General features: G+C 44.5%; 1 protein-coding gene across 2 annotated transcripts in view; it reads left to right on the forward strand.

Annotated features, from left to right (window-relative positions):
- The first annotated feature begins 3,350 nt into the window (after window positions 1–3,350).
- Window positions 3,351–25,732, forward strand: part of GPR158 (G protein-coupled receptor 158) — a 193,727-nt gene continuing 171,345 nt past the window's right edge. For both annotated transcript variants that reach the window (XM_042043253.1, XM_042043254.1), the window contains exons 1-2: window positions 3,351–4,508; window positions 21,393–21,498. In XM_042043253.1, the coding sequence (XP_041899187.1) occupies window positions 3,637–4,508; window positions 21,393–21,498 (978 nt within the window). In that variant the 5' untranslated portion in view covers window positions 3,351–3,636. The remainder of the gene's footprint in view (window positions 4,509–21,392; window positions 21,499–25,732) is intronic.

The raw sequence follows: 25,732 nt of genomic DNA on the forward strand, positions 1-25,732 counted from the left end.
TTCAGGACAGTGGTCAGGTGCCTCCTCATTCCTCACCAGTGGATGGCTCGATGCAGCACCTCTGGCAGAACTGAGGCAGAAGCACAGGAATTATTCAGTCACAGTAATCTTGTGTCTCAGGGGGCTCCCAGTCCATTTTCACATTGTCTGGGTCACAGCTGAAGAGATTTCTGACACACTCAACTGATTACAAATAACAGTCCAGAAAAACTAAGGCATTTTAATATTAAAATAAAAATACAATGGTCAAAGGCTTCTACACCTCTTCCAGTCCTCAGTAAACTGGTGTAAATAAAATATTTGGTAGATTTCCTTAATCTAGGAGGATACTACATTTCCATTTTGCCAATTCCCTGGATCTGGGCCATGAATGGTAGGCTTTGGGTCCCACAGCTTAGTGTTTACAAAGTCATAAGAAGATGCACATTTGCAATGGCTTAAAATCTATTTGTCTCATTTTGGACTGGCTGCACACAGTAGCTGTTTGGGATCAGCTCTGAACTGACTGCAGAAAGAAGCCCTACAGGATAAAGAAAGCCTCTTTGAACCCTCTGTGGTACACCTGTACAAGACTCAACCATGATCCTGGTACCCTCAATGAGAAAGTCCTCATTAAACCCCTCATCCTCTCCCTCTGGCTCAAAAACCATAGCAAAGAGACCAAACACACAGAGCAGACCAATAGGACGGGGAAAAGAGAGACTTCTAATGCCTGAGGTTCCGGGAGACTTCCAGCAGCTGGAGGTGTGCACTAACCCATTTGGGTCTTTCCTGCTGGCAAGCCTTTGGGTTCAGAACTATAGTTTCTGGGGTGTTAGTGAAGGACAAGGGGCCAGGGGAGCGGTGGGTACTGCTGAAGAAGGGTATGTGGAAGGACTATAAGGTGATCAGGAAATACAAGGGACTTACCATGCAAGGACATGAAGGGGATATCTGATTATTCTGAGAATGTGTGGATATGGCCATTGAGCAGGCCTAGCGCAATTCAGATAGGAATTAATAGTCAGGCTAGAGTAGGGGAAATGAATTTCCAACAGGGAACTGACCTTTCCTTTAGAGCAGCCCTTGTCTGTCAATAAAGAGAATCAGCCTAGGCACACCATTAAAAAAAAAGTGTTTATTTATGTTGCCAGTGATATCTCTCCATGTAACAGATCCCATGTTAGTTTAGCTCAGACCTGAGAGCTGCTGCTGTCAAAAGCCCTAGTTATCTCTCATCCGTGGCAAACAATGCATCTTTAGGTATTTGCTCAGAGCAGATTTGGAAATACAGACTTCCTGTGCTGTGCTAAACTGTAAATACCAGTGTCTGAGCTTCTCAGTATAAGCAGTTTCTAAATAATCTCACAAACTCTTCACCTGAGGGAAATTTCAGTACAAGTAAATGATTGTTACGTGTTGAATATCCTCTTCAACTGCATGCAGCAAGAGACAAAAAGGATTTATAATTTTCTCCCTTAACCAACAAGTGATATTATAATTATTAAAGGTGTCCATAGGCAAAGTGCATAATATCACTAGGATATATGGACTGCAAATGTAATTTACATTTAGCTGTGTTAGAGTGACTACTCCATTAAGTGTTGTTTCAAGTAATTCTAAAATAAGATTATGCTTTAAGGAGCAGATATAGCTTATTTAAAAGTGGTTTAAAATTAGATCATATATTCTGCATAACTGAAATAGGATGTGCATGCACGTGTGTGTGTGGGAGAAAATAAAAACAAAAGATCTTTTACTACTCTTTTCATCTACACTTTTGAATTCCAAAATGGAATTTTATATTAAATGACAATGGAATGTAGTTAGAAGATTTTGCTGTGGACCACCTCCTCCAAAATTCACCCTTTGCTGTCTCCTATCACAAACCCCTCATCCATTAGTAAGATATTGAGCAGGTGCATACTTCTGCCAAAGAAAATGTACAAAGTTAAACACATGTTGAATTGTTTTACTAAACTACATCCTTATTACTGATCATGATGGCTTATCTGGAAAATCCCAACTATGTCTTCTAAGCATTTGTGTTATTCCAAAGGGGTTTCCACAGAGCAGGAGGAAAGCTGGGTGATCAGCCTGTGCTGCTGTGGCTCCACAGAGGTGCTCTGAAGGTCAGTGTTAAAAGCCACTGGATTAAGGGTTTAGTTTTGAAGACAGCTGTAGGAATTAGCATCTTGGAGTTGAAACACTACGGGAAAAAAAGAAGAAAGATCACGGTTACACAAATACAACCAGCCAGCCACCGTACTGCAGGGAGAAGGAAAGTGGCCCAGTGCCCATTCCGGCGGGATGCACTCCGTGCCCGGGGCAGGTGAGGCGAGGCGGCGAGCGCGGCGGCCCGTGCGAGGCGCCCGCGGGCCGCGGGCCCGGAGATCCCGAAGGCGCAGTTCCCATTCCCACCCAAACATCGTTCACTTCGACAAAGGCATCCCTCCCGGGCAGCCCGGCTGGCCGCACGCGTCCCGAGGGAAGCCGAGGAACAGCCTGTGCCCCCGCCACCCACCCTAGAAATGCTGGAAGCAGCCCTGACAGGCACCAGCCCACGCTGCGGATCTAGCTGGAGCTGCCTTCCCCCGGAGCGCCAGGCTTCTCCTGCTCCCTGCAGAGGAGGGAGGGAGGCGGAGCGGGGTATTTTGGGCCCCTGATCCCCCCCTCCTGCCCTCGCCCCGCAGCCGCTCCCGCGGGTCCCGCCGCTGGCCCCCGGCGCGGAGCCGCCGCGGCGCCGCCCCAGGCCCGGCCACCAGGTGTCGCTGCCACGCGCCGCGGACGAGCCCCGCGCCCCGCGGAGCCTCCGCAGGTTCCCCGCCCGCGACCCCTGAGCCCCTGGAAAGCAGAGCGGCTCCGAGTGGGGCGGGCACCTGCCCCGCCTCCGTCCCGAGCGGAGCCGGCTGCAGGTGAAGAGAGGTGCCTCGACGCCTCTCCGCGGTTGCAGCACCGCCTCCCCCGGCACCGCACGGCGCCGTCCTCCTGCCCCGTGAGTGGTTGCCGGCTGACTGACAGGCGAGGCGGCCACATAGGGCGGCCGCTGGCTGGCGTACACCTATAAGGGCCGGCCGTGAGGAGCGCCGTGAGGTGTGGGGTTGCCCGTGGTCGAGCCGCTCGGCGAGCATCCATCCTCCCACGGCCGGGCGTCCACGCTCGCGGAGCCGAGCGCTGGCTCCCCGGCAGCAGCCCTGCCCGCCGATCCCCGCAGCAAGTGGCAGTCCCGCGCTGCGGGCCCCCCTCTCCGGCAGCGGCGCCCGAAGGATGCGGAGCGGCGGAGCGCGGGCGGCGGCGGGGCGCCGCGGGGGGACCCGCCGCTGCGCCGGGCGCGGGCGCCGCCGCCCCTGCGCGCTGCGCCGGGCAGGAGCTCAGTGAGCGCGGTGGCCGCGGCGGGAGGAGGCGCAGGCGGGCTCGGCTCTGCCGTCGCCGGAGGGGCTGCGCGCCGCTCCGAGCCGGCGGTGGGGCTGTGCGGAGCCCCGCGCTGGGGAGGTTGCGGGCGGCTCCGCCACAGGTGATTCGCGGGCCGGGGGTCGCGTTCCGCCCCGCTGCCGCTCGGCCGCCTCTGTGCGTTCGCACCCCTGCGCCGCGGCCGCCTGCGCGAAGCCCATCTTCAGCCGCCTCGCTGTGCCGGCGCGACCGGCAGCACCGGGGGACATGGCTTTGCTCCGGCTCCTTCTCCTCTTGCTCCTCGCCCAGCGCGGGCTGGGGGCTGCCGCCGACCAAGGGCAGGCAGTGCGCGGCCGGGAGCGGGCGCTCGGAGGGAAGCAGTCTACTTACAACCACATCAAGAGCCGGGAGCCTCCGCCGGCTCCGCGGAGCCGCTCTACAGAGAGCACCATCTTGGCGCAGCGGCTCGCCGAGGAGGTGCCCCAGGACGTGGCCTCGTTCCTCTACACGGGCGACTCCCGGGAGTTGCGGCGAGCCAACTGCTCCGGGCGGTACGAGCTGGCCAGCCTCGCCGGCAAGTCGCGCTTCACTTCGCACCCCTCCCTGCACGGTGCCCTGGGCACCCTCACCCACGCCACCAACTTACTTAACATGATCCTCCAGAGCAATAAGTCGCGGGAGCAGAACTTGCAGGAGGACCTGGAGTGGTACCGCGCCTTGATCAGGAGCCTGCTGGAGGAGGACCCCAACATCTCCAGGGCCGCTATCACTTTCAGCACGGAGCCTTTTTCCTCCACTCCCCAGGTTTTCCTCCAGGCCAGCAGGCACGAGAGCCAGGTCCTCCTGCAGGACTTGTCCTCCTCGGCTCACCGCCTGGCCAACGCCTCCGTGGAAACAGAGTGGTTCCACGGCTTGAAGCGCAAGTGGAGGCCACATCTGCACAGGAAGGTCTTAAACACGGGCCCCAAAACTTTGGAAAACAGTTGGAAGAGGCGGGAGAGCTTCACTGCTGAGAAGAACCACATCAGGTGGTCCTCACCATATCTGGAGTGTGAGAATGGGAATTACAAACCCGGCTGGCTAGTGACTCTCTCGGCAGCTTTCTATGGGCTGCGGCCAAACCTCCTGCCCGAGTTCAGGTAGGAGGAGTGTTCTGCTTGCTTTCTGTCGAGAAGGGGAGGGGGTAGTTTGGTTCTGCTCCACTCCTAGGGAAGGGCATTTTGGGTCTCTGGGTGACCTCATCAACCCCTGCCGCACCGGCTGCTCAATCACACCACAGAGCAACCTCAGGCCTTCTTGTTGAGGTGTGCCTTAGGGAACTGTTGCTCAGTACAAGAATCGCTGTCGTCTCGGTCTGTAAGACAGCGTTTGCTTTACCTGCTCCTACTGGAGCAGGCGTGCATGTGGGTTACGTTCCTGGTGTGCTTTTGGTGGGGAGACGAGAGCAGCAGTTGCCAGTTGAAGTTTATCTCTGTCTGCAAGAGGAAAATGTTCACCAGGGCGTTATTAAACTATGTAATAAACCTAACTTGACCCCAGCTATGCTTTTAACCAGCTGGGAAATAACATTATTGTGCTGGTAAACTGCTGTTTCTGGTCTCCAGAGCACATCCACTGTGGGGTGCTCCAACCTGGTCAGCACACTTGTAGGTAAATAGGTGTTGGTGACTGCAGTTCTGTCATAGTGCATGTGGCTATAACCTCGACTGGCAGTAGGAAAGCTTTCCGTAGGACACCACCAGCTTTATATTTGATACCTGGCATATGTAAAGATTTGCTTATTTTTTATTGCTTTATGTACTTTTTGTTGCTTTTATATACTTTGCCACTGAGCTGCAACTAGCAGAGAGGAGGATAGAAAAAGACTCTCTTGTGTCTTTGTATTTTGACAGCAAGGAGAGTTTGCTCAAAGAATGACCTGTAGAGTAAGAGATGTCAGATTTTTCCCCGGCACTTCTGCAAGGGGTTCACAGGTAGCTCTGCCCAGCGGGGAATGTCTGCTGCCCAGAAGCAGCTGGCACTTCTCAGGGTGTGAAAGGAACACAGGATTTCTTTTGTGCTATGAATTAGTAGTAAGTGAAGATAGATAAGAACATAGCAGACACAGAAGAGATTTTGCCACACCTAGGTGGCAAGGCAATAGTGTCTGCAAAAGCTGTTTCTCTTGGCTTAGTCTGAAATCCAGTGAGATCAGAGATATGAGTGGAGTCATAAATCCTTGAAAAACCCAGAATCTGTTGAATGGATAATGGCTGCATATTTCTCTGTTGAATTACATTTTGCCCTGAAATTTTCACGCTTATGGGAATGGTAGGGTTAAGGTAAAATGAGCTCATCTGTATGCTGTTTGTTGCTGAATTCCTCTCGAGACTAAAACCCAGGAATAGGTCTACTGTAAGAGCTCTTTTGGACCCTAGGGAGTCCAGAGGAGTCAGGAAGCTTGTCAGAGATCATTGAAATGCAATGTTCAACACTTGATGAATTTCAGGATGTGGATGAAAGTTAATGTAGGCTGATAGTCTCTTGTTGGGGGTAGAGTTTTGCAGGACCACTAGGCTGGAGGTGTGGTGGCAGCCACAAACTAGTGGAGCATATAAATTTTGATATGAAGCTTATCTCAAAGAAGCTTCAATCTTGACCTAATTGAAGAGGAAATAAACCCATGTTTTAAGCAAAAGAGTCTAAAGCTTCAATCCCATCTCTGTGCCAAGATTCTGTGATGCCAGGAAGCATCTCAGTGGTGTTGGTTTCTGCTGTGGTGGCTTTGGTGTGCAGAGCACACCAGTTCTGTTTTGGAGTAACCCTGGCCAACCCAGGCAACCAGTAGATGTCCTCCTGGATGCGGTACAGAGCAGTGCCTTCCCTGCCTCATCTTCCCAGCCTCTGTTTGCCATGTGGGGGTCACTTCTGTTAAAAAATAGAATAACCTCTTATAACCCTGATACTTCAAATGGCATTCACTGAGCTCATCTAAGCTTGGAGAACCACTTCTTATTAAGAAGATCTTGAGATGGAGTATGCTGTGCAAGTTCAAAGTGTTGTGTTGCTGCTGTACTGAACAGTTAGGACAAAACTAACAAAGCTTTGTGGTATCAAAAGAGATGAGTTTGTAAGCATTTCTAAAAAATGGGTTATGTTTTATGCCAAAATGGGTTATGTTTTATGCCAAACTATTAAAGAAGCAGGTGGAAGAAGTAAAATTATAAATGCATGTATGCACATTCTGGCAAGGCTAAAGGGTAGTTCCTGTGTTCCTGGTTTGAGGTATGCTAGCTGGAAGATGGGCTTTAATGTAAGCTTATCATTTGGGATATTGAGAAAGTAACTTCTCAGCTACACAGAAAATAGGATACACAAAATATGCTTCTTCTAAGACTTGTAGTTTGTCTCTATCTACACAATGTTTTCAATACTTAATAGGTACACAGCCTCAATGTGAATTTTTAAGAGAAAAAATGGTTTAACGTATGTGTATGTAATAGAAAACTGTAAAATCTAATGTGGTTACTGGAAAATTAGTGTGAATTACTATAAGATGCCTCTTGAAGTAAGCTTTACTTCCCCTCACCAACAGTCTTTGAGTGACACAATATTTTGACTTCAAATCCTTATTTAAGGCTCATATGATAAAGCAGTGTTTACTAACCTTCACCTTTTGGGACAGCTAGGTTGGTTCTCCAGAAAATGTATCTTTGAACCATCTGTTAGAAACATTTTAATGAATCAGTGTACATGCTCCTCCTATTTAATAGTCTGGCATGATGTCCTTAATGGTAATGTAGTGTATGCCCCTTTAATATTATTCGAACTGTTTGTGTACTTTCTTTGCTCACATTAGGTTAAGGCATGGTACAATAGGGTGAGATACATTCGATCATGCTACATTCATGAAAGAGTTCTTTCAGATTACATAAGGAAAAGCCGTTGCTCCTTCTTGGTATCTCTTCTGTGGTAGTAACAGATGTTTGTTCATGTGGCATAGCAAAGGAAAGAGTTTAATGGAGGCAATACTGGTAACTGCTACTGGCTGTGTTCAGTGCATGCTACTACTGCAGTGCTGTTGTCAATGACATTCTGAAAGTGCAGCCAAAAGCAGCAAGCTTTGCTCTTAACACTGGGAAGAGTTACAGTGCTTTTGGCCTGAGGATGTGAGTGTTACAGGCCAGGAGGCTCCTGCAAGCAGCTTGTCTGTCTTCAGTTTCACCTCTCTCCTTCCCAAGCGATTACTGCCAAACTGCCCAGAGTGAAGGCCAAGGAGAGAACATGGTTGTCTTGCCATGACTAATACTATAGATGAATACTGAGATGAAGTTGTGCTGATAAATGTACCAGAGGCTGTTCAGGCCCAATGGGGCCACATTAGCCTAGTACAATGCTAAGCTAGCAGTGCTGGCTGTCTGCAGCTTCTTAGCAGTGCTTGCTGGTATTTTGTTGTCAACATCTGCTGGTCTTTCCACCCAAAGTGCATGGAGAGAACATTACTACTGCCTGCTTGCAAGAGGCAGTGTAGGCTCTCATTCAGAAATGAGGATCCCCAGAGACTAGAAGTAGTCACTTGGCGTTAACCATCCCTTCTGTCTAAACTGATGCTGTTTGCAGCTGAAATTCACCACCTAATGTGCCTAATCACTCTACTACTCCAGTGCTGCAGGGGGTAGAGCCCAGTAGCATCTGTTGCTGATCTTCCATGTCCCTCCTCTGCTGCTGCCTATCACATGATGAGAATGAACCATATTTTATGGCAGGTAATGAGCCAACTGTCCTCTCTGCAGCCCTACTGAGAAGATGGGAAAGTGTGGGAAGCTGATTCTTATAAATACAATTCTTTCTCTAGAGTATTTTCTTGGCCTCAGAGAAGAAATGAGAGGTCTTCATTGCTTTAGCAGTCCAGGAGACAAGTGGGGAAGATCACTTACTCTAGAGGAAAGATGACCAAATAGTCAGCTAATAGGAACACACAAGTTAAAAAGAAAGTCCTCCTTGGGTCACTGAGTCAGTCTTCTGCTGTCACAAGCCCACTTAATGTCATCAGCTGACAAATCCCCATCTTAAAGTAGATGGGTTTCCCTCTTGACTCTTCAGTTCACTGGCATGCCAGACCTAATGGCTGGATAGCTTCTCCTGGTTTCTGACCTGAATTTATTCACAGTCAGTTCTCATGCATTTTTTTCTGGTCCAGAACTGTCTTCCATCTGACTTAGCACTCTTAGCTGGTGTTTACTGCCCTGACTTATTTATAGACAGTGGCCCCTTCTCCACCTTTGTTTACTAGACTACACAAAGTGGCTTTCTTTAGTCTCTGTCATAAACTCTCTGTTGCCATGGTCCCTCTTCTTAAGTCCTGTCCCAGTATTTCTTGAAGGTGGTTAGTCAGATTCATGTGCGCTGTTTCAGCCTTGTGCAATGACATCAATTATCCCCAAACTCTGATGAATGAGTTGCTGCTTTTGCAGTTCAAAATGTTCCCTTGTGTGCTGTTCTCATTTTCTTTAATGTTGTATTGTAATACATCTACATTTTGGGAACTGGTCATTGGTCTCACATGATTTCTCATTGTGGAGGTCAGATTGGCTTCAGGATACAGGGCATTGGCTTTCTTTCCCCCATCCCACCACATTCCAGCAAGTTTTTCACCAAATTCAGCACAGCATTTGCTATCTTTTTTTTTTAAGGTTTTTAGGAAGAATCCAATGGAGTAATGTCTGTTTTGGCAGAAAGGTACTCAATCAGCAAGCTGAATAAGTTGGGAGTGGGGTTTTTTGTTTTGGTTTTTTTTTTTTTTTTTAAATTTTATTTTATTTTGAATGGAATCTTGTTCTGGAGCATTTACAGGTGACTTCATTCTGAAGTTTGGCCAGGTTGTGCTACATCTTAATATCTTCTGTCTTCCAGAAGCTTGCTACTTCTTAATTATTGGGAAGATATTCCTTGATGCAAAGATAATCTTTACTGCACAGTTAGATTGAGCTGTTTCTTCCCTAAAGGCAGTGTAATGTAGTGATTTCCACTGTACTATTAACAATTGGACCACTCCAGTGTTGGACTATGATGGGACTCTTAGTTAAGGAGACATTACTAAAGGCAGATTAAACCATGAAGATAGAAGTATTTATGACAAATAAGTAATTTCTTAGGGATTAGACATAATTTCATATTCTGCTAAATATTTCACAGCTGTTAAATTGCTTGGTAAAAAAACCTAAACAAATGTAGACATGAAAAAAAGAAATTTTAAAAATGGGCAATTATTTTAAGCATGCTTTAATTTCTTCCTTTAGCCCCCTTTTTTTAGTTTCTCCCAATCTCTCTTTAGTCTCAGTACTGAGCTAAGAGAAAATTAATTTTAATTGTTTAAGGAGGCTTTTTAATTTTTTGTGCCATTGTGATGTGACACTAGTTGTATAATACGGAAAGTATTTTGAAATGGTGTAGTTGACATTTTTTATAACATGTCCTGGCTCTTAACATGATTGAAGGTGTGGGTGGATTTAGAACAGGTTTCAAAAATGAAAACGAATAATTTATTTCCTAGAATTTCTGAAAGTCTTGGATTTCTTTTCCTGAAAAGAAGTTAAAACAAAGAAGCTTCTAATGATTTACTGTCTGTTTGTGGAAACCCCCAGGATGTTGTAAGTGTTCCCTGGGCAATCAGTCATGTCCCTGCCAGCATTTTTCATATGAGGTCATGGATAGGGATAGAAAACTGGATGTTGATGAAACATAGGAAAGGAACAATAAATAAGGGATTTTTCTTTTTAGAACCATGATTCGTCTTTCTTCAGTACTGGAGAAACAGAAGTGGGTCTTTGAAGAAAAAAGTTAAATATGGCCATGAGAGGATTGAAACACATACTGCATTCATGTCCGCAATTACGTAGCATGTGCTAAGTTGCAATAAAAGGAACTATTCTTTTTTGGGTCAAACTTCTGTTTCCAATTCCTCTGTTCTCCACCTCCATCCCCTTTGGGCCTGACTTCCAGCACAGCAGGTTATCAAAGTTCTTTTGAAGGGGATGGACATGTGGCAGTCCTTACTATCTGAGATTCAGCTGTAGGACTGTCATCTTTTCTGTTTGTGAATGTGGGCTGAGATAGAAATGTTCCTAAGGGTAAGAAAAAATGTATTGCTGTGTTAGGTCAGATGAAAGGTTTCCGTAGCCCTTGCTCCAAAAGCAGCTTCTGGCAGGTACTGAAGGAAAAATGTCAAGTTCTCCTAACCTGATTATATCCAGTTTACCAATATTAAGCAATAAAAATAAATTGTTTTTCAGACTTTATCTGAATGACTGGATAATAAGTATAGATTAAACTGACCTTCATGGTTCTAATCCATGTTTTAACGCATTTGTCTTCTGCAATGTAGTTTGGCATTGTATTCCATAATCTATTTATTTATTACATAATATCTATATATTATGTGTTCCATAATTTTTTGGTTTTAGATTCACTTTGTGAATCTAAATTCATTGGGAGATCCCAGATTCTTGAATGAACATTTCCCAAAGTGTTTTTTACATCTTTTCTGTGTCAGGCAGGTTTAGTTGTGGGTTATATTAAGTGTTTTTATCACTCACAGACTTTGTCACTGGCTATCCATTTGTGGTCATCTGTGAATGTGCCAAACAAAGAAAAGAGTTGTGAAGTCCAGCTTGTTAACTGCCCTGCATGTGAAAGCTGACTTTAGTTTCATTGATTCTTTCAAGAGCAATGAAAATAACTAATTTTTAACAAAAGCCATCTCTACTCTGAGCAATCTTTATATCTTGGTTTTGTATTGTGTTAGAGATTTTAGTTCAGCCTTCCACTTTGAGGTATTTGAAATGTTTTTAATTAGTAGAGCCTGTCCTTTTAACATGCTGTTTCTAAAAATGTCCTGGTTTTGTCTTACATTCTTGTAATTTGTATGTTCCTCCTTGCCCAGGTTTATGCCTTTCCATTTTTGGGTTTTTTTTGAGGTTGGCTTCCACTTACTTTTGAGTTTTAAAATGATCTTGTTACCTTTAAATAAATCTTCAGGGTCACAGGATTTGATATAGTTAGGCTGAGACCATCCCTCCTGTGTAGGATTCTTCTATTTCAAAAGCTCTTTGTGTTCCTGACATATTTTCTTCTATCATGCTCTGTTCCTTGGGACTCTTTCTACCTGCCTCTTTCACCTCATGGAGGGTAATGGAAACATTTCAAAAAAAGTAACCTGAATTTGGCTCCAAGACCTTTTTTCATGGGGGTAATCTAATGTAAGTGGTACTCCACCATCACTGACATCTGGTATTCCTATACAAGGTGATGTTTTGTGACAGAGTGAAGATGCTAGCAGAAACTTGAGCATCCTCAAGCAAAAAAAAAAACCCAAACAACAACAACAACAACAAAAAAACAAAACAAAAAAAAACCCCCAAAAAAACCCCCAAACCATCTCTGCCCCTCCGAGTATCTAAGAAACTCTCTGGCTAAACTGCAGGGAAATCCCCAGGGAGGCAACACTGCATGCCATAAATCTCAAGTCAGATTTAAATCTGAAATAATTCTTCAGACAATAGAGAATTCAGCTTTAAGTATTCTGCCCTTGTAGTACTTTTTCAAATGGCCTAGAGAGATTTTCTTTGCAGGTGAATCCTAATTTATGTGCCCACACTGCTTTACCTTACTCCTCAGTTAAGTTTATTTTTAGTGAAAGCTGGTTCTCCTTTGAAAGGAGTGTGTGTGTGCTGAAGAGCAGCAGTCATGCTGTGGCTGAGGAATTAGGGAGGTGCCTGTCCTGTTAGTAAGGAATTGGTGGTAACTCTGTGACCAGGTCAAAATTGTGTGTCATGTCCCAGTAGCCTTTTGTGAATCTGGCTGGTTAGGCATGGTGACAACTTTAACAATGTGTAAGTGATGCAGAATCCTAAATCTTAACTTTCAAAGGCAAGCAGACTGCAGGAGCTGCTGTTTGTCAGTATGACTTATGGCTGAAACTCATTTGTGAATTTGACACCAGGATTATTTTTGGATGCTCAGTTGATGGTACATTGGAGGAGCCTCAGGTGTCAGGTAGTATGCAGTATTTGAAGACATATTATTGAAAGTGGCAACCTCAAAAATGAGTGGTCAGAAAAAAGGCATCTGCCCTGAAAACATTGGCTTTGCTAAATACAGTGTGTATTTGTCTAGAGGAGTGGGCATTTGTAGATTTCTGAGGGCTGTAGAGAACTTGTTTTTATCTCCTTGTTTTGTGGTAAATAAGGACTTATGAAGGACAGCATGGAGGGCTGAATGAATGTGACAGCAAGAATCTGAGCAGCTGGCTAGATGTGGGGGGATGATGCCCACTTCAGTGTGTGACAACCATGCCTTATACCTTAATTATGAGTGCTCACAATGCTTATGGGCTCAAAAATAAGTGTACAAACTTAGAAGGCAAACTGCGTGTTTAGCTGAGCTGTGATGACCTCTGTGCCAAAAAAGCTTTTGAAGACTTAGAGGACAAGGATGCTGTTTATCACCATTTAAATGCTGGCAGGCTATTATTTTGTACTGTTCTGGCTTAAAACTGACTAGGAGAAGGAGAACATGCTCCTTCTGCTTTTTTTATGATGTAACGGTAGATGCAAAAAAAATATTCTGTAGATAGGTTTTACAACATGTTGTTACAATGAAATATTATAAATACTGAAACTATCAAGATAGCTAGTAGGTTGGGAAAATAAGCTTAAATCAATTTCTGGCACAGATTTCAAGGCAAGCAGCATGCCAACAAACAGTAGTACTGGAAATACAGGCAGGCATTAAAGCCTCTTAAATCAAACCTCTGACCTGACAGAAAATCCTTGATAACATCATTCTTCAATGATTATCTTACGTATAATTCAACTAATTCGTTCTTAACTGTGTGTTTAGCATGGAGATGCAATCCTTAAATACCTCTTTTGTGTGTGTAAGGACTGTAAAATTGTGGCAGGAAACAAATATCTATTGTTACAAGGAGATTAACAAAATATACTTACCTGCCAGATGGTCCACAATTACCAGTAATGTTGTTATTAACTTATGGCTGTGGCTTGGTTCAGCCAGGCAGCATTGCCAGTGTGGATGAATGTGTTACGCTGACAAGCAGAGTCTAGTCTTACACCCTTGATATTTGTCTTGATTGCTTCCACCAAGATAGCAACACTACAATTATTCCCAATTAGTTCGATAAATATAACACAGGGAGTTGGTCCATATACGTTCTGGGAGGATGTGTTCTTCCATATGTTCCATTTTCCGAATGCTGAATCAAAAATAACTGGAAATGTGGGTGGCTAAACAGGCTGTGCCAGCTACTGTATTAATCACAGATGAATTTCAAAAATATATCGTGTACATATTGGTGTACTCTGTGTAATAGCAGTGGGGTACAAGTCTGAGATGGTGTTTTAAAATGGCAAAGGATCTCGAATGAACACAGTAGAAGTCTTGTACCATCATGATACTTTTTGTAAATGCCACATATACGCTTAAAGAAACTTTGCTTTTGAAAGCACTGTATCCTCAAGTAGTTTCAGACCCTGGTACTACTTCAGAAGTGTATTGTTACTATGAAACATCTATTGCAGAGGTCTAGTGAAAAAAGGATAATACGCACCATGGGGGGAAACAGTTGAAATCCAATGGCAGCTTGTAACTATTGGGAGAGAGTGCTTTCCTGCTTCTGCACTGTCCTGTTTCTTCTTGCTGTGAATTTTCACCCCAGAAACTCACAAAGCTCTGAGAAAAGGGAAAACCAGAACAACTTAACCATATCAAAAGTTCAGGTTGTGCTGCAGATGGGAAGAGTGTAGGTAGAAAAGTCTGCACTGAGTTCATGAAGATTAGGTTTTGTGAAAGACACACACTCTTGTAAGAAATGCTTTAGTACAAGAGAAGCAAAAGGAACATGCATTTAGTTTGAAATGGTAGAATTTTATAGTGTTTCTGGAAGAAGTATTATGAAAATATTTTCAAGCTTGCATAGCTTAACAGGGAGATCCTGACAAAACTTAAGCATAAATTGAAAGTGCAGGTGGGAGTGGGGCCTGGTAACCTGGGAGGAGTATGGAGACGCTGTCTGAGCATGACTGTGATCATGAGTATCTTGTATCAGCAACAGTGAGGCCAGCAGGACCAGGGAAGTGATCGTTCCCCTGCACTCATCACTGGTGAGGCTGTACCTCAAATCCTGTGTTCAATTTTGGGGCCCCTCACTGCAGGAAAGACATTAAAGAGGCTGGAGCAAGTCCAGAGAAGGACAATGGAGCTGGTGAAGGGTCTGGAGCACAAGTCCTATGAGGAGCAGCAGCTGAGAGAGCTTGGGTGTGTTTAGCCTGAGAAGAGGAGGCTCAGGGGAGACCTTATTGCTCTTTACAACTACCTGAAAGGAGGTTGTAGAGAGGTGGGGATTGGTCTCTTCTACCAAGTGACAACCAATAGGGCAAGAGGAAATGTCTTCAAGTTGTGCCAGAGGAGTTTTGCATTGCATGTTAGGAAAACTTGCTTCACTGAAAGGATTGTCATGCATTGGAACAGGCTGCCAGGGTTGAGTAACCATCCCTGGAGGTATTTAAAAGATGTGGTACTTAAAGACATGGTTTAGTGGTGACTTTGGCAGTGCTTAGTTAATGGTTGGGACTCAGTGATCTTAAAAGGTCTTTTCCAAGGTCTTTACTGCTGAATGGAAAAGTGTGCTTTGTGACAAAGGATATTGAGAAATCCAAGGTACTTGATATCTTCCAATAACTACAGGCTGATCAGCCTCACCTCAGTCCCTGGGAAGGTGATGGAGGAAATAGTTGTGAAAACCTCTTCTGGAACACATGAAGAGGAGGAGTGTGATTGGGAGTAGTCAGCATGGATTTCTGAGGGGGAAATAGTGTTTAACCAACTGAGCAGCCTTCTGTGTGTGGATGACTGGTGTCCAATTGGAAGTCAGTCACTTTACTATACTCCTGGTGGGCACCAGTTTGACATGAATCACCAGTGTGTGCCTGTGGCAAAGAAAGCTGACAGCCTCCTGGTCTGTGAGAGGAAGTTTTGCCAGTGGGTTGAGGGAAGTGGTCCTTCTTCTTTACCCAGCCTGGTGGGGCTCTATCAAGAGTGCAAGGTTCACTTCTGGGCTCCTCAGCACAGGAGACATGGATGTACTGAAGCAAATCTGGTGAAGGGCCACGCAGATAGTTGGAGCAAGGAAGGGTTGAGTGAGCTGGGACTGTTCAGCCTGGAGAAAAGGCTTCAGGGGCATTTTATGTGTAAGTACCCAGTGAAAATGGGTAAAGGAGAGAGAGACAGACCTTTCTCAGCCTTATTCAATGAAAGGCTGGAAAGCCCAAGAGGCACAAACTGAAATACAAGAAATTTCATTTAACATCAGAAAATTTCTTTTTTGACACTCTGTGTTTGGTCAGTCACTAGATCAGGTTTCCCAGAGATGGTGAAGTCTCCATTATTGAAGGTATAAAAAACCCCGAACTTAACGGAGCCTGCTTTGAGCAGGTGATTGGACTGAATGATCACAAGAAGCTTCTTCCAATGACAGTTGCTGAATGAATCTGATTTTTGCATCTATTATTAACAAAATAATTGTATTAAAGAGCTTTCAAAGGATGTAAGTTCTTTAATCAATTCTGATGTAAGAAGTCCAGAAGTATTTTCCTTTCTTTCCAGTACGTGGCTCTGAGTGTTAATATACTCCTATGCATTCTGATGTTTGTCCCACTAGAACATGCCATGAATTCTCCAAATTGCAGCACTTCTGGTACAAGGCCATACTCAAATGCTTTCTCAGTGCTCTTACTGACCCTAATTTCTCTGGCTTGTGTGTGTTGTCTTTCTCAAAGTAACCTCTAGGTAAGTTTTCTTTTGAAAATATTTATATTCTTTTACTGACACACTGCTCCTACAGGGCTTGCTCGTGATACCACACAGCAAACTCTTAAAGGTGTTTCTTCTCTTCTGGCAGTGATTAGTTTGTCCTTTATTTGTAATCTGTACTTCTCTTTGCAGAAGTGTTTGAGGAGGGAAAGGTGAGTTTCCTCTCCTACCAGTTAGTTTCCCTTGTGTACAAAATGTACACAAGGGAAAAACTTCCTGTGTAAAGGAAATTAAGCCTTCTTCCCTAAGGTGCTTGAGGTCTCCCACGTGAATGGGTTGCATTTCTACTGAAGTTCAATCATCACTGCTTTTCCTACTGATTTCTTTAGAGTAGTCAGGATGATGCTAATCCTTGATAGCTTTGCTGATGTGACTGGTGTATAACATGAATTAGGAGAGCAAGGAGTAGTGTTGGTCCTGCTCCTGCTTTGTGCCTCTGTGCAGCCATGGGGAGATTATTCACTTGCAGAACAGGTCCTGTCCTCAGCCCACACACTAATATTTGTTTGTAAAGGTCCAGAAGATACTAGAAACCTACCTGATGGGATCTGCACATGACCAGATAAGTAATCTGTTACCTCTACTGGTTTGGGCATCTGTCTTGCCAGGCTAAATTTGTAATCCACTGATATCAACATTTTAAAGAGATAATCTGTGCAGTATGGCAGTTTTTCCTCTTAAGGTTATTGCTCACCTGAAACATGGAAGAAACAGTTTCTTGGGATAGAAGTATGGTTTGAGCAGTCCCTGGGAAAACTGCTGTTCAAAACAAGTGTGCGAAGGCACAAAGCTGTAAACTAAAAATATACCAGAATATTCTAGAAGTGTGATGTGTGCTAATTGAACTTCCTAGAACCAGCACTTAAATATTTCAGGTAATTTCTAAATGTGCCCAGCATTAGATTGTTGAGATTCTAGGCAGGAGACTGAGGGGGGTGAAGTGCTCCTGTACTGTCTAACTTCCTACTGTCTGTTTTATGTAATTTTCTAATGCATTCTTCTGACCACTTACATGATGTAGTTGTGCTTCTCCAATTACTATATAGCATGTCTGAAGACGAATGTCCAAATTTAGCTGTTGTGGACTCTTGTTGTACTGGGGTCAGGTATGAGGGAACAGTATTGTCCTGGTTTTGATCAAGCTCACTCTTATGCCTGTTCTAATTTTGTTTTGTTTGTTCCCTCTCAAATATGACTCTGTAGCTATCTTGTTACTATTATTGTGTTATGAGCATTAATTAAAAGAGGGAATGTTGTAGTGCTAGGTTTAGTTTAGCAAGCTGTAGCTTTCCCTGAGAGCTCAGTGCAGCTGCTTGGGGCAGGGCAGCCATTCTGTCCTCCCAGAGTAGTTTTTGGATGGCTCTGCACTCTTGCTCTGGCCAGCTATCACCTCTACAACACAGTGACGGTGAAGGAGGTGAGAAGGGTCTCTCCCTAAGGGTTGCAGAGGACCTTTAATAGTTACATCTTCTCCCGGTGCCCCCAGAGGCAGAGAGACCTCGTGATCCGGGTGGCGGGGGGGTTTTGTCAGATTGCAGGGGCGGTACATGGGTGGGGTTGGGGTACAGGAACCAATAGGCAGAACTCGAGGGAGTGGCCAGGGCTATGGGCAAGGGAAAGTGGGGTGGGGGGGGTGAACAATATGGGATAGGAAAAGCAGGGGGTAAACAGCTCACCACATCTCCCCCTTTCATATTAAGTTGAAAAGGGAAGGGCATACAACAGAAAAAATGGTAAAACAATGCAAAATAGATAAATTTAAAATGATGAGGCAGCTGGTTGTTGTTGACTTTGGAGATTGGTGCTGGTTGGGTTCTCACACAGCAGCTGCTTTTGTACCTTATCCCATTCTTTCTTCTGCTGGGTCTGCTAGGATGGCATCTTTCTGGTTGCTGTTAGTTTCACTTCTGGTCCATGCAGGGTGGCGAACAGGGGAGGCTATGCCACTGCTCCCACTCTGTGTGGCGTGCGGAGCTGCTGATACCCTCGAGGCAGCCCGGGTCTCAGGGTCCCTGGGCTGGGCCTGCCCTGCGGATCCGGTCCCAGGCCGGGGCTTTTCCCCAGCGCAACTGCCGCTCCCGCACTGATACTACTTGCAGCCGAGCCGGTCCTGGTTTTTTGGGTGTGGTTGGTTTTTTGGGTGTGGTTGCTTTTTGGTGAGGTTGGTTTTTTTTTTTCTTTTTGGCACGGGTGCTGCTCTCACGCTGCAGTCTGAGCCGGCTGGCAGGGGGGAGGGGTGGCGTGGGGCAGGACCGTGGCAGGCCATGTGGCACTGGTGCTGGACTGGAGCCGCGTGCACTTCCGGGTTCAGGAAGCAAGAAACTGGTGGAGAGGGGAGGGAGGGGTTGAGACAGGGATGGGATGGGTTCGCCAGTGAAGCGGGGTGTGAACATGGACAGGACTTGCTGCCAGGAGGGAAGAGGCCGCTGCGGCAGCCCCTGTAGCCCAAGGCGGGGTTCCATGGCCGGAATGGAACCCCTGGTGGTGGGGGGAGGGGCTGCTGGGGGCACGTGCGCTGCTGCAGTGCAGGGACTTGGCACAAAGGCACTTTGCGTTTTGAGGGGGGGATGGGAAGGGACCAATGCAGCAATACTGAGCGATGCAGGGGGTGGGGTTAAGGAGGGGCCAAGGGTTTTTGCGGACGCGGGAAGATATGGAGTACAAGAAGGAGAAGGCAACATGGCGGAGCCAAACATGCGGTCGTGGCCATCTTGGCTGCTACTTAGAACCAACATGGTGGGAGTTTTGGGGGATTGGGATTAGGGTTTAGGGGGAGCTCCCGGGCCAGGGTGATCAGCCCTAGCTCAGTGAGGGGACAGGGGAGACATGGAATGGTCAGAACATTTTCCGATCTCTCCTGAAGGTCAGAGGGAGAGGATCAGAGGTTTCTGTTTCCAGATGACTGAGTGAAACAAAACAAAAGCTAGTTCTTTTTATCTCTCACATGCAAGGACCCCCCATGCACTGCTAAAATTAACTCCCAAACTGGGGGCACTGAACTTGCATCTTCTCTTGTTAGGGATGGGTTCTTTCTTGTGGGGGCTTGACATGAGGCATGACCTCCTTCACCTCAACAAGAACCCACCCCCAACCCTCCACCCAAACCGAGGCAAAAGGATTAAACTAAAAAGAAAAAATGATCCTCTGAACCAGGCCATTTCCTGGCTCCCTTCTGAAGCTTACCAGCACAAAGAGTCTCCCACTCTCATACCAGACCATCCAGGCTCCTCTTCAGGGCTTGCCAGAACAGAGAATCAACTTAAGGCACTCAGCGTGGTACATTGCTGTCCAGCTGACCTGTTTTCAAAACCGCTACTTTTCTCAAGGAGCTAATGGCTGTCCCTTCAGTCATCTCGCTGAAATGTGAGCTTTGCGTCGGGGAACTGGCTTCCCAAAGGCAACTGTGCTCTCCTGGGCACCTCTTCTCAGATGCCACGCATTGGGCACCATTTGTTGTAGTGCTAGGTTTAGTTTAGCAAGCTGCAGCTTTCCCTGAGAGCTCAGCAGAGCTGCTTAGGGCAGTGCGACCATTGTCGCCCTTCCGTAGTCCATTTCAGACGGCTCCACGGTTTTGCTCTGGCAGCTATCAGCGTTACAACCACTGATGGCAAAGGAGGTGAGAAGGGTCTCTCCTTATATAAGGGTTTCAGAGGACTTTTAATGGTTACATCTTCTCCCGGTGGCCCCCAGAGGCAGAGAGACCTCGTGATCCGGGTGCAGGGGGGTTTTGTCAGATTGCAGGGGCGGTACATGGGTGGGGTTGGGGTACAGGAACCAATAGGCAGAACTCGAGGGAGTGGCCAGGGCTATGGGCAAGGGAAAGTGGGGTGGGGGGGGTGAACAATATGGGATAGGAAAAGCAGGGGGTAAACAGATCTCCACAAGGGAACATGCTTTGAGGTGAGCGAGGTGTTTCTGAGATAGAGGCTGGGCCATGCCCTTGTTAGTTTGCAGCCTGAAAGAAGGGATGATGGTGTTTGTAGTTGTAGAAGTCCAGACTGTGGAAATGAAAATATCTGTCCCGAGTGGTTGAAATTATTGACTTGAAAGGAATGGTATTCTAGATTTAAGAAATCAACTCAGAGCATTCATCCACTATGAATGAGTTTGTGTAATGATTTAGCACCTCGAAGTTGGATATTGATATTTTTGTCAAGTCTGGACCGCAGCAAAGCAGTCATAGATGACACACACTCAAAAAATGATGCTATAAATGTCCTATATCATTCTGAAGAATATGTAAATCTTTGAAGGATTTTTTTTTTTTTTAAGATATACAACTACAGTCTTGTACCTTTCTTCTGATAATTTTCAAGTTTTTTATAAAATAGTGTGTCAGCTTTGAAATTGGCTTGTTAGGTTTTCTTTCAAAAGAATTTTTGAGGTAAATTGTTGATGATGAAACCTGGAGACGACTTGGTGTAGGACTTACACAATTCAGACAGTCCTTCAGGACCTGTGTGTGTAGGAAACTTTTTTTTTGCTTCACAGACATCAGTGGTCTGTTGCTGGCTTGTGCAACTTTCTGATGTTGTATCAGGTTTTATTGCAGGGCCAGCTGGCAGAGGTGTGGGGAGAGGGGCTTGGATGTTTGCTGGAGGAGGATGTTGAGTTGCAGAGAAGAGGCCTGAATGTCTCTGGAGGCTGGGTTGCCACTGGGGAGAGTACAAAAAAAGGCTTTTGCCAGTTGTTTTGGCAAATAGGATTCCCTGGAGCAAAGGGGAGAATGTAGTTTTTGCTGGACATGGAGTGAGGTGCAGTGCCTGGTTCCTTGCTCTCAGATTTGGCTGGGAAGGTTGCTGGCTTCAGAAAAAGTAGTGCAGGTCTTTCACTGTATTTATTTTGGGTCTTTGCTGCACTCTAAAATGTGAAGGGCATTACACTGTTTGAACATATAACTTGTTCTTAACTGCCACCCTACTCTTAATGTGTTAGATTTACTGAGCTCTTGTCATAATACATCTCAGTAAAGTCTAAAATAAGAATATGTGTCTGTGATGATGGCTCTGGGAGCACAAAACTTCTCTGGTTTTAGACATTTTATCAAATTCCATGTTTAGAAGAAAGATGTAGTTCTGCTTTTCAGGCTACAGCATCATAAAAAAGTTTAACCTATTTCTGTAGTTATGTTCAAGGCTGTTTCTCTCTGTTTTCAGAGGTGTTGTCAAAGTCGACATCAATCTGCAGAAGGTGGACATTGACCAGTGTTCGAGCGAGGGATGGTTCTCAGGGACGCACAGGTGTCATCTCAACAATTCTGAGGTACGTCTGTCCCTAAGGGGCCTCACTTCAATAACAAATCTTTACACTGAGTAGTGTTCTGTAGTATAGATGTTATTTATTTTATAGACATTAAATGTGGTTTGTAGGGCTGAAGAAATCTTTCTGTGCGAGGTGTTGTGGAATACATGAGTTTCAGGACTGCCTGCATTTCAGAATTATTGGTGTTAAATAAAACAGAAGCTAAGTTATTGTGAAGAGATAACAGTTACAGGGAAGAAGATTACCAATGAAATGATTTATGAGGTTCTGCTTTTCAAGTCTAACAATTATTTTGCACCCAAAATCAAAATAGGCTTTTAATGTCAGTGTCACTTTCCTTGGACAGCTTTACAAAATATAATAGAAGTAGCTGAAATGCTAGTAGTAATTATTCAGAAAAACATGATCTTTTGATAGAGTGATACAGAATAACAGGCAGAATTGGATACTGTAATTCCTTCTTAGTAGAAATGCCAACATTTTGACAGAGCTGGCTAAAATGTTTGTGCTCAGCTCCTTCCTGCTTCCCCTTTCTTCTGAAGGTCTGTGTCTGGTTCCATCTGTCAGCAAATCATAGATCATTCTGCCTGGGAAGTCATATGTGTTCAGTGAAACTTTTAAAACAAAATACATTTTGATTTTTCTTTTAATTCTGCCATGTAAATTCTGCCACGTGATTTCCAAGGCACCCATTTGTTTTCTGTGAGAGTAAGCACCTTGTGAGCTTCTGTGCTTTTGGAAAGGACAATTAAAATGTAGGGAAAGTTGACATTTGTCTACCAGAAGTTGGGAGATGTTTGCCTAATTTGCTGTAAAATGCCAATTTATCAAAGCCAAGTCTAAATTTAGGAAAACGGTTGGTTTTGATGAATTCAGCTGCTAACATATTTGAGCAAGAAGAACTCCGAATTTTTGTAAACTTTTTTTTTGTATTTTCACTTTGATTTTTTTTTCTTGAAATGAGAAATGAAGTCTCTTATCAAAGACTGACTTACGACTAAATATTTCTGTATGTGGAAAAATGTTTTTCTTTGTCAAGTACTTCTTGACTTCTGAATTTGAGGGAATACTTTTTAAATAGCTCATGTTTCTTCCTGGAAGAAAATATTGTTTCCCATGTGATCTGGTAAAGCTTGTTTTTTAATATATTCTAGTTATCCCAAATGTGATTATATACTTTGACAAGTGCTCCTCCTCCTAATGTCTTATGAGCAAAATATTTCAGCAGAGGGGTGGGATTGTAAGTTGTGTTTCTGCAGCCAAGAGTAAAAGGGAAAAAAACCCAGTCTTAGGTCTCTTGTGGTTTAGCCCCAGTTGGCAACTAAGTACCATGCAGTCATTCACTCATTTCCCCTGCCCTCACTGCCATGGGGAAGAGAACTGGGGAAAGAAGATAAAACTGGTTGGTTGAGATAAGAACAGTTTAATAATGGAAACAAAATAAAATATAATAACAATGACAATAAAATATACTATTACTAAAATGATGGAGAAATAAAAAAGGAAAATGAAACCCAAGAACAACCAGTGATGCACAATACCACCTGCTGATCGATGCCTGTCCTGTTCCCCACCACAAGTGACCCCTCCTACCCAGCTCTTCCTAGCTTATATACTGAGCTTGATGTTCCATGGTGTGGAATATCCCTTTGGCCGGCTCAGGTCAGCTGTCCTGGCTCTGCTTGCTTCTTGTGCACCTCCTCAGTGGCAGAGCATGGGAAACTGAAAAGTCCTTGACTTAATGTAAGCATTGCTTGACACACTGATGTTTTGGCTGTTGCTGTCAATGTTACTCTCATAGAGAATCCAAAACACAGCACTGTACCAGCAACTAAGAAACTACCACAGCTGAACCCCGGAGAAGTTCCCACGTGCTGCTTTTCATACTTGTTCCTTTGGAATCCACTGTGTAGAATAGGGATAACTTATATAGTTGTGCAACAATGTTTTCCACACAGTTTTGCTTATAAATGCTAATGAAATCATATTTCCTGTGCTCTCTTTTACATACCTAGGAGCAGTTAAAAAAAACACCTGCTGATGGTGGAATGCTCTGCCCCCATTTACAAAGTCTGTCTCTAGCAGAGTAGGAAGAGAATGGAGATCTCTGGATTACCAGTTCTTGTTAAGTTAGACCTTCCTTGCTTGCTTTAGTTTTGTTAGGTGACTTGAGTGTACACTGCAGCATAGACTTTGTGCAGACTGTTTGGTGAGTCTTTGCCATAGTGAATTTCTGATTTGGCTCTGAAAGTGTTTACTGCATAGCCCATACCATGTGGCCAGGCTACCAATACCATTAAACCAAAGGCATAAAGATCAATATTTCAGAATATTCAAATATTTCAGAAATACAACTCCCTTCTTCCCTAATGCTTGAAAACATAGAGAGTGACTTAATGAAAGAATAAGAGGAGAAAACCAAAGTAACGGATTAATCAAAATGCTTCTTTGTTTTATATTTCAGTAAATTTTATAGTGGCTAAAATCTACTAGACACATAGCAGACAAATTCTCCTACTTTCTGTGCTGTTCTGAAGTGTTTGTTTTCTAAATAAAAAGTTGGCTGAAATGAGGGAGATGGAGGTGCATTACAGTGAATGGAAACATTTAGCCAGTGGTCTGTGTGTGCTAGACAGAAAAAAGGGAAGGCATGGGTGGCATCCAACTTCTACCAGAAAATTGAGACTGTTGTTGAAAGTAGTGTGTTGCCTTCACATAGTCTGACACAGCAGCACTAGGAGATGATGCTAGCTGTGACACTGAGATTTGTCTTTGGAAGGTCATCAAGAGCAACCTGATTTTGATGGAATAGTAGTGCTAGTCCTTGCTTGGCAGAAAATAGTGTGTGGTTGAGTGATTTAAGAATATTATGACTCAAATAGGCAAAATGCTGAGACATACTAATCTTCCTTTTAATTACCTTCTGTCCTTTGGGTGTTCTGCCTTAGGATTGGTGGCTCTTAAATGTCTTGCTTTATGTATGGTGCCCTTAAGTACAAAACAAAAACAAGCACCGAGAACTTTGGATTCCCCATTTTAATTCAACTACCAAATTCCTAGTTTGTAGTGAAATTTTTACCCAATTTCTTCTCTTTTGTGGACAGTAAGCATACATCCCTGATTTCATAGCAGCCTAGATGAGCTGGAAGAACAAGAGTACCCTCCTTTAACCTCAGGGTAACTGGACACTGCTCAGCCTAATTATGCAGGAAGTTAGGTGATACTTAACACCGGAAAGCCAAATCACAGCTATGACTAATGTCTATTTCAGTTGTGACTTTTTATCTCCTTTTTTTTTTTTTTTTTTTTTTTTTGTAACTGGATCGGCCACAAAGAAGCTGATGGCCAGGCATTACTTATGTGTGAGAGAGCTGTGTTCTGCTTCCTGCCTTTTACCTTGACTCTGAAATAGGCAACAGCTTCCCCAAAAGCTATTGGGCAAGAGATATGGGTTCTCTGGGGCTGCAACAAGTATGACAGGTAATATCTGCAGAGTTAGAAATAATGAAGTTGGGTAGATCATAAAATGATGCAGACAATTCTGAAATTAACAAACAGAAGAAGTGTAGCTACCCAGTAACAAATGCAAAGTAATTTCATTGTACAGGAATTTCATTGTACAATATACAGTCAAGGCTGGTTATAGGAGTAAGAAAACATGCACTTTTACCCTGTTTGAAATCCTTGAAGACTTTTATTATATTGGATTTCCTCTCCAAGAAGCTGACAGCAGCTGCTGGCACTTTTAGTAACAACTTTAGAGTCCTTGTTGAGATGCCAACAATAATGTCAAGGCTGAGGAGCGTCTGAAGAAATCAGCTGGTGTGGCCCCTTGAGCTTGGCTGAATCCTTCCAGCCAGCAGCATCAGTCTGTGAGCAGTGGCAGCAGACTCCACACTGCTCCCCCAGCCTTAATGAGCCTGCCAGCAGCTTGCAATGTGAGACAGGCTCAGCTGAGATCCCTTTGGGTTTCAACAGTATTCCACAAATGACAGCGTGCAAAAATATCTAGAGGAAATGAGGGAGGCAGAGTAAACAAGAAAGCTGCACTGCTGTCTGTATACAGTGTCTGCATATCTGTGTTTGTAGAAGGATGCATAGGCCTACTGTGTGTGTATTTATTCAGCACAAACACAAAACCATTTGAGAAGGGAAAACAAATGAGCAGTACAGCCAAAATATTTTTTCCATTGTTTAGCAAAACATTTGGGACCATCATATTTTATTATACTGC

This window comes from Corvus kubaryi, unplaced genomic scaffold, assembly GCF_017639235.1.
Source record: "Corvus kubaryi isolate FWS band 111438036 unplaced genomic scaffold, C.kubaryi_AGA036_p1.0 37398, whole genome shotgun sequence".
Taxonomy (NCBI): domain Eukaryota; kingdom Metazoa; phylum Chordata; class Aves; order Passeriformes; family Corvidae; genus Corvus; species Corvus kubaryi.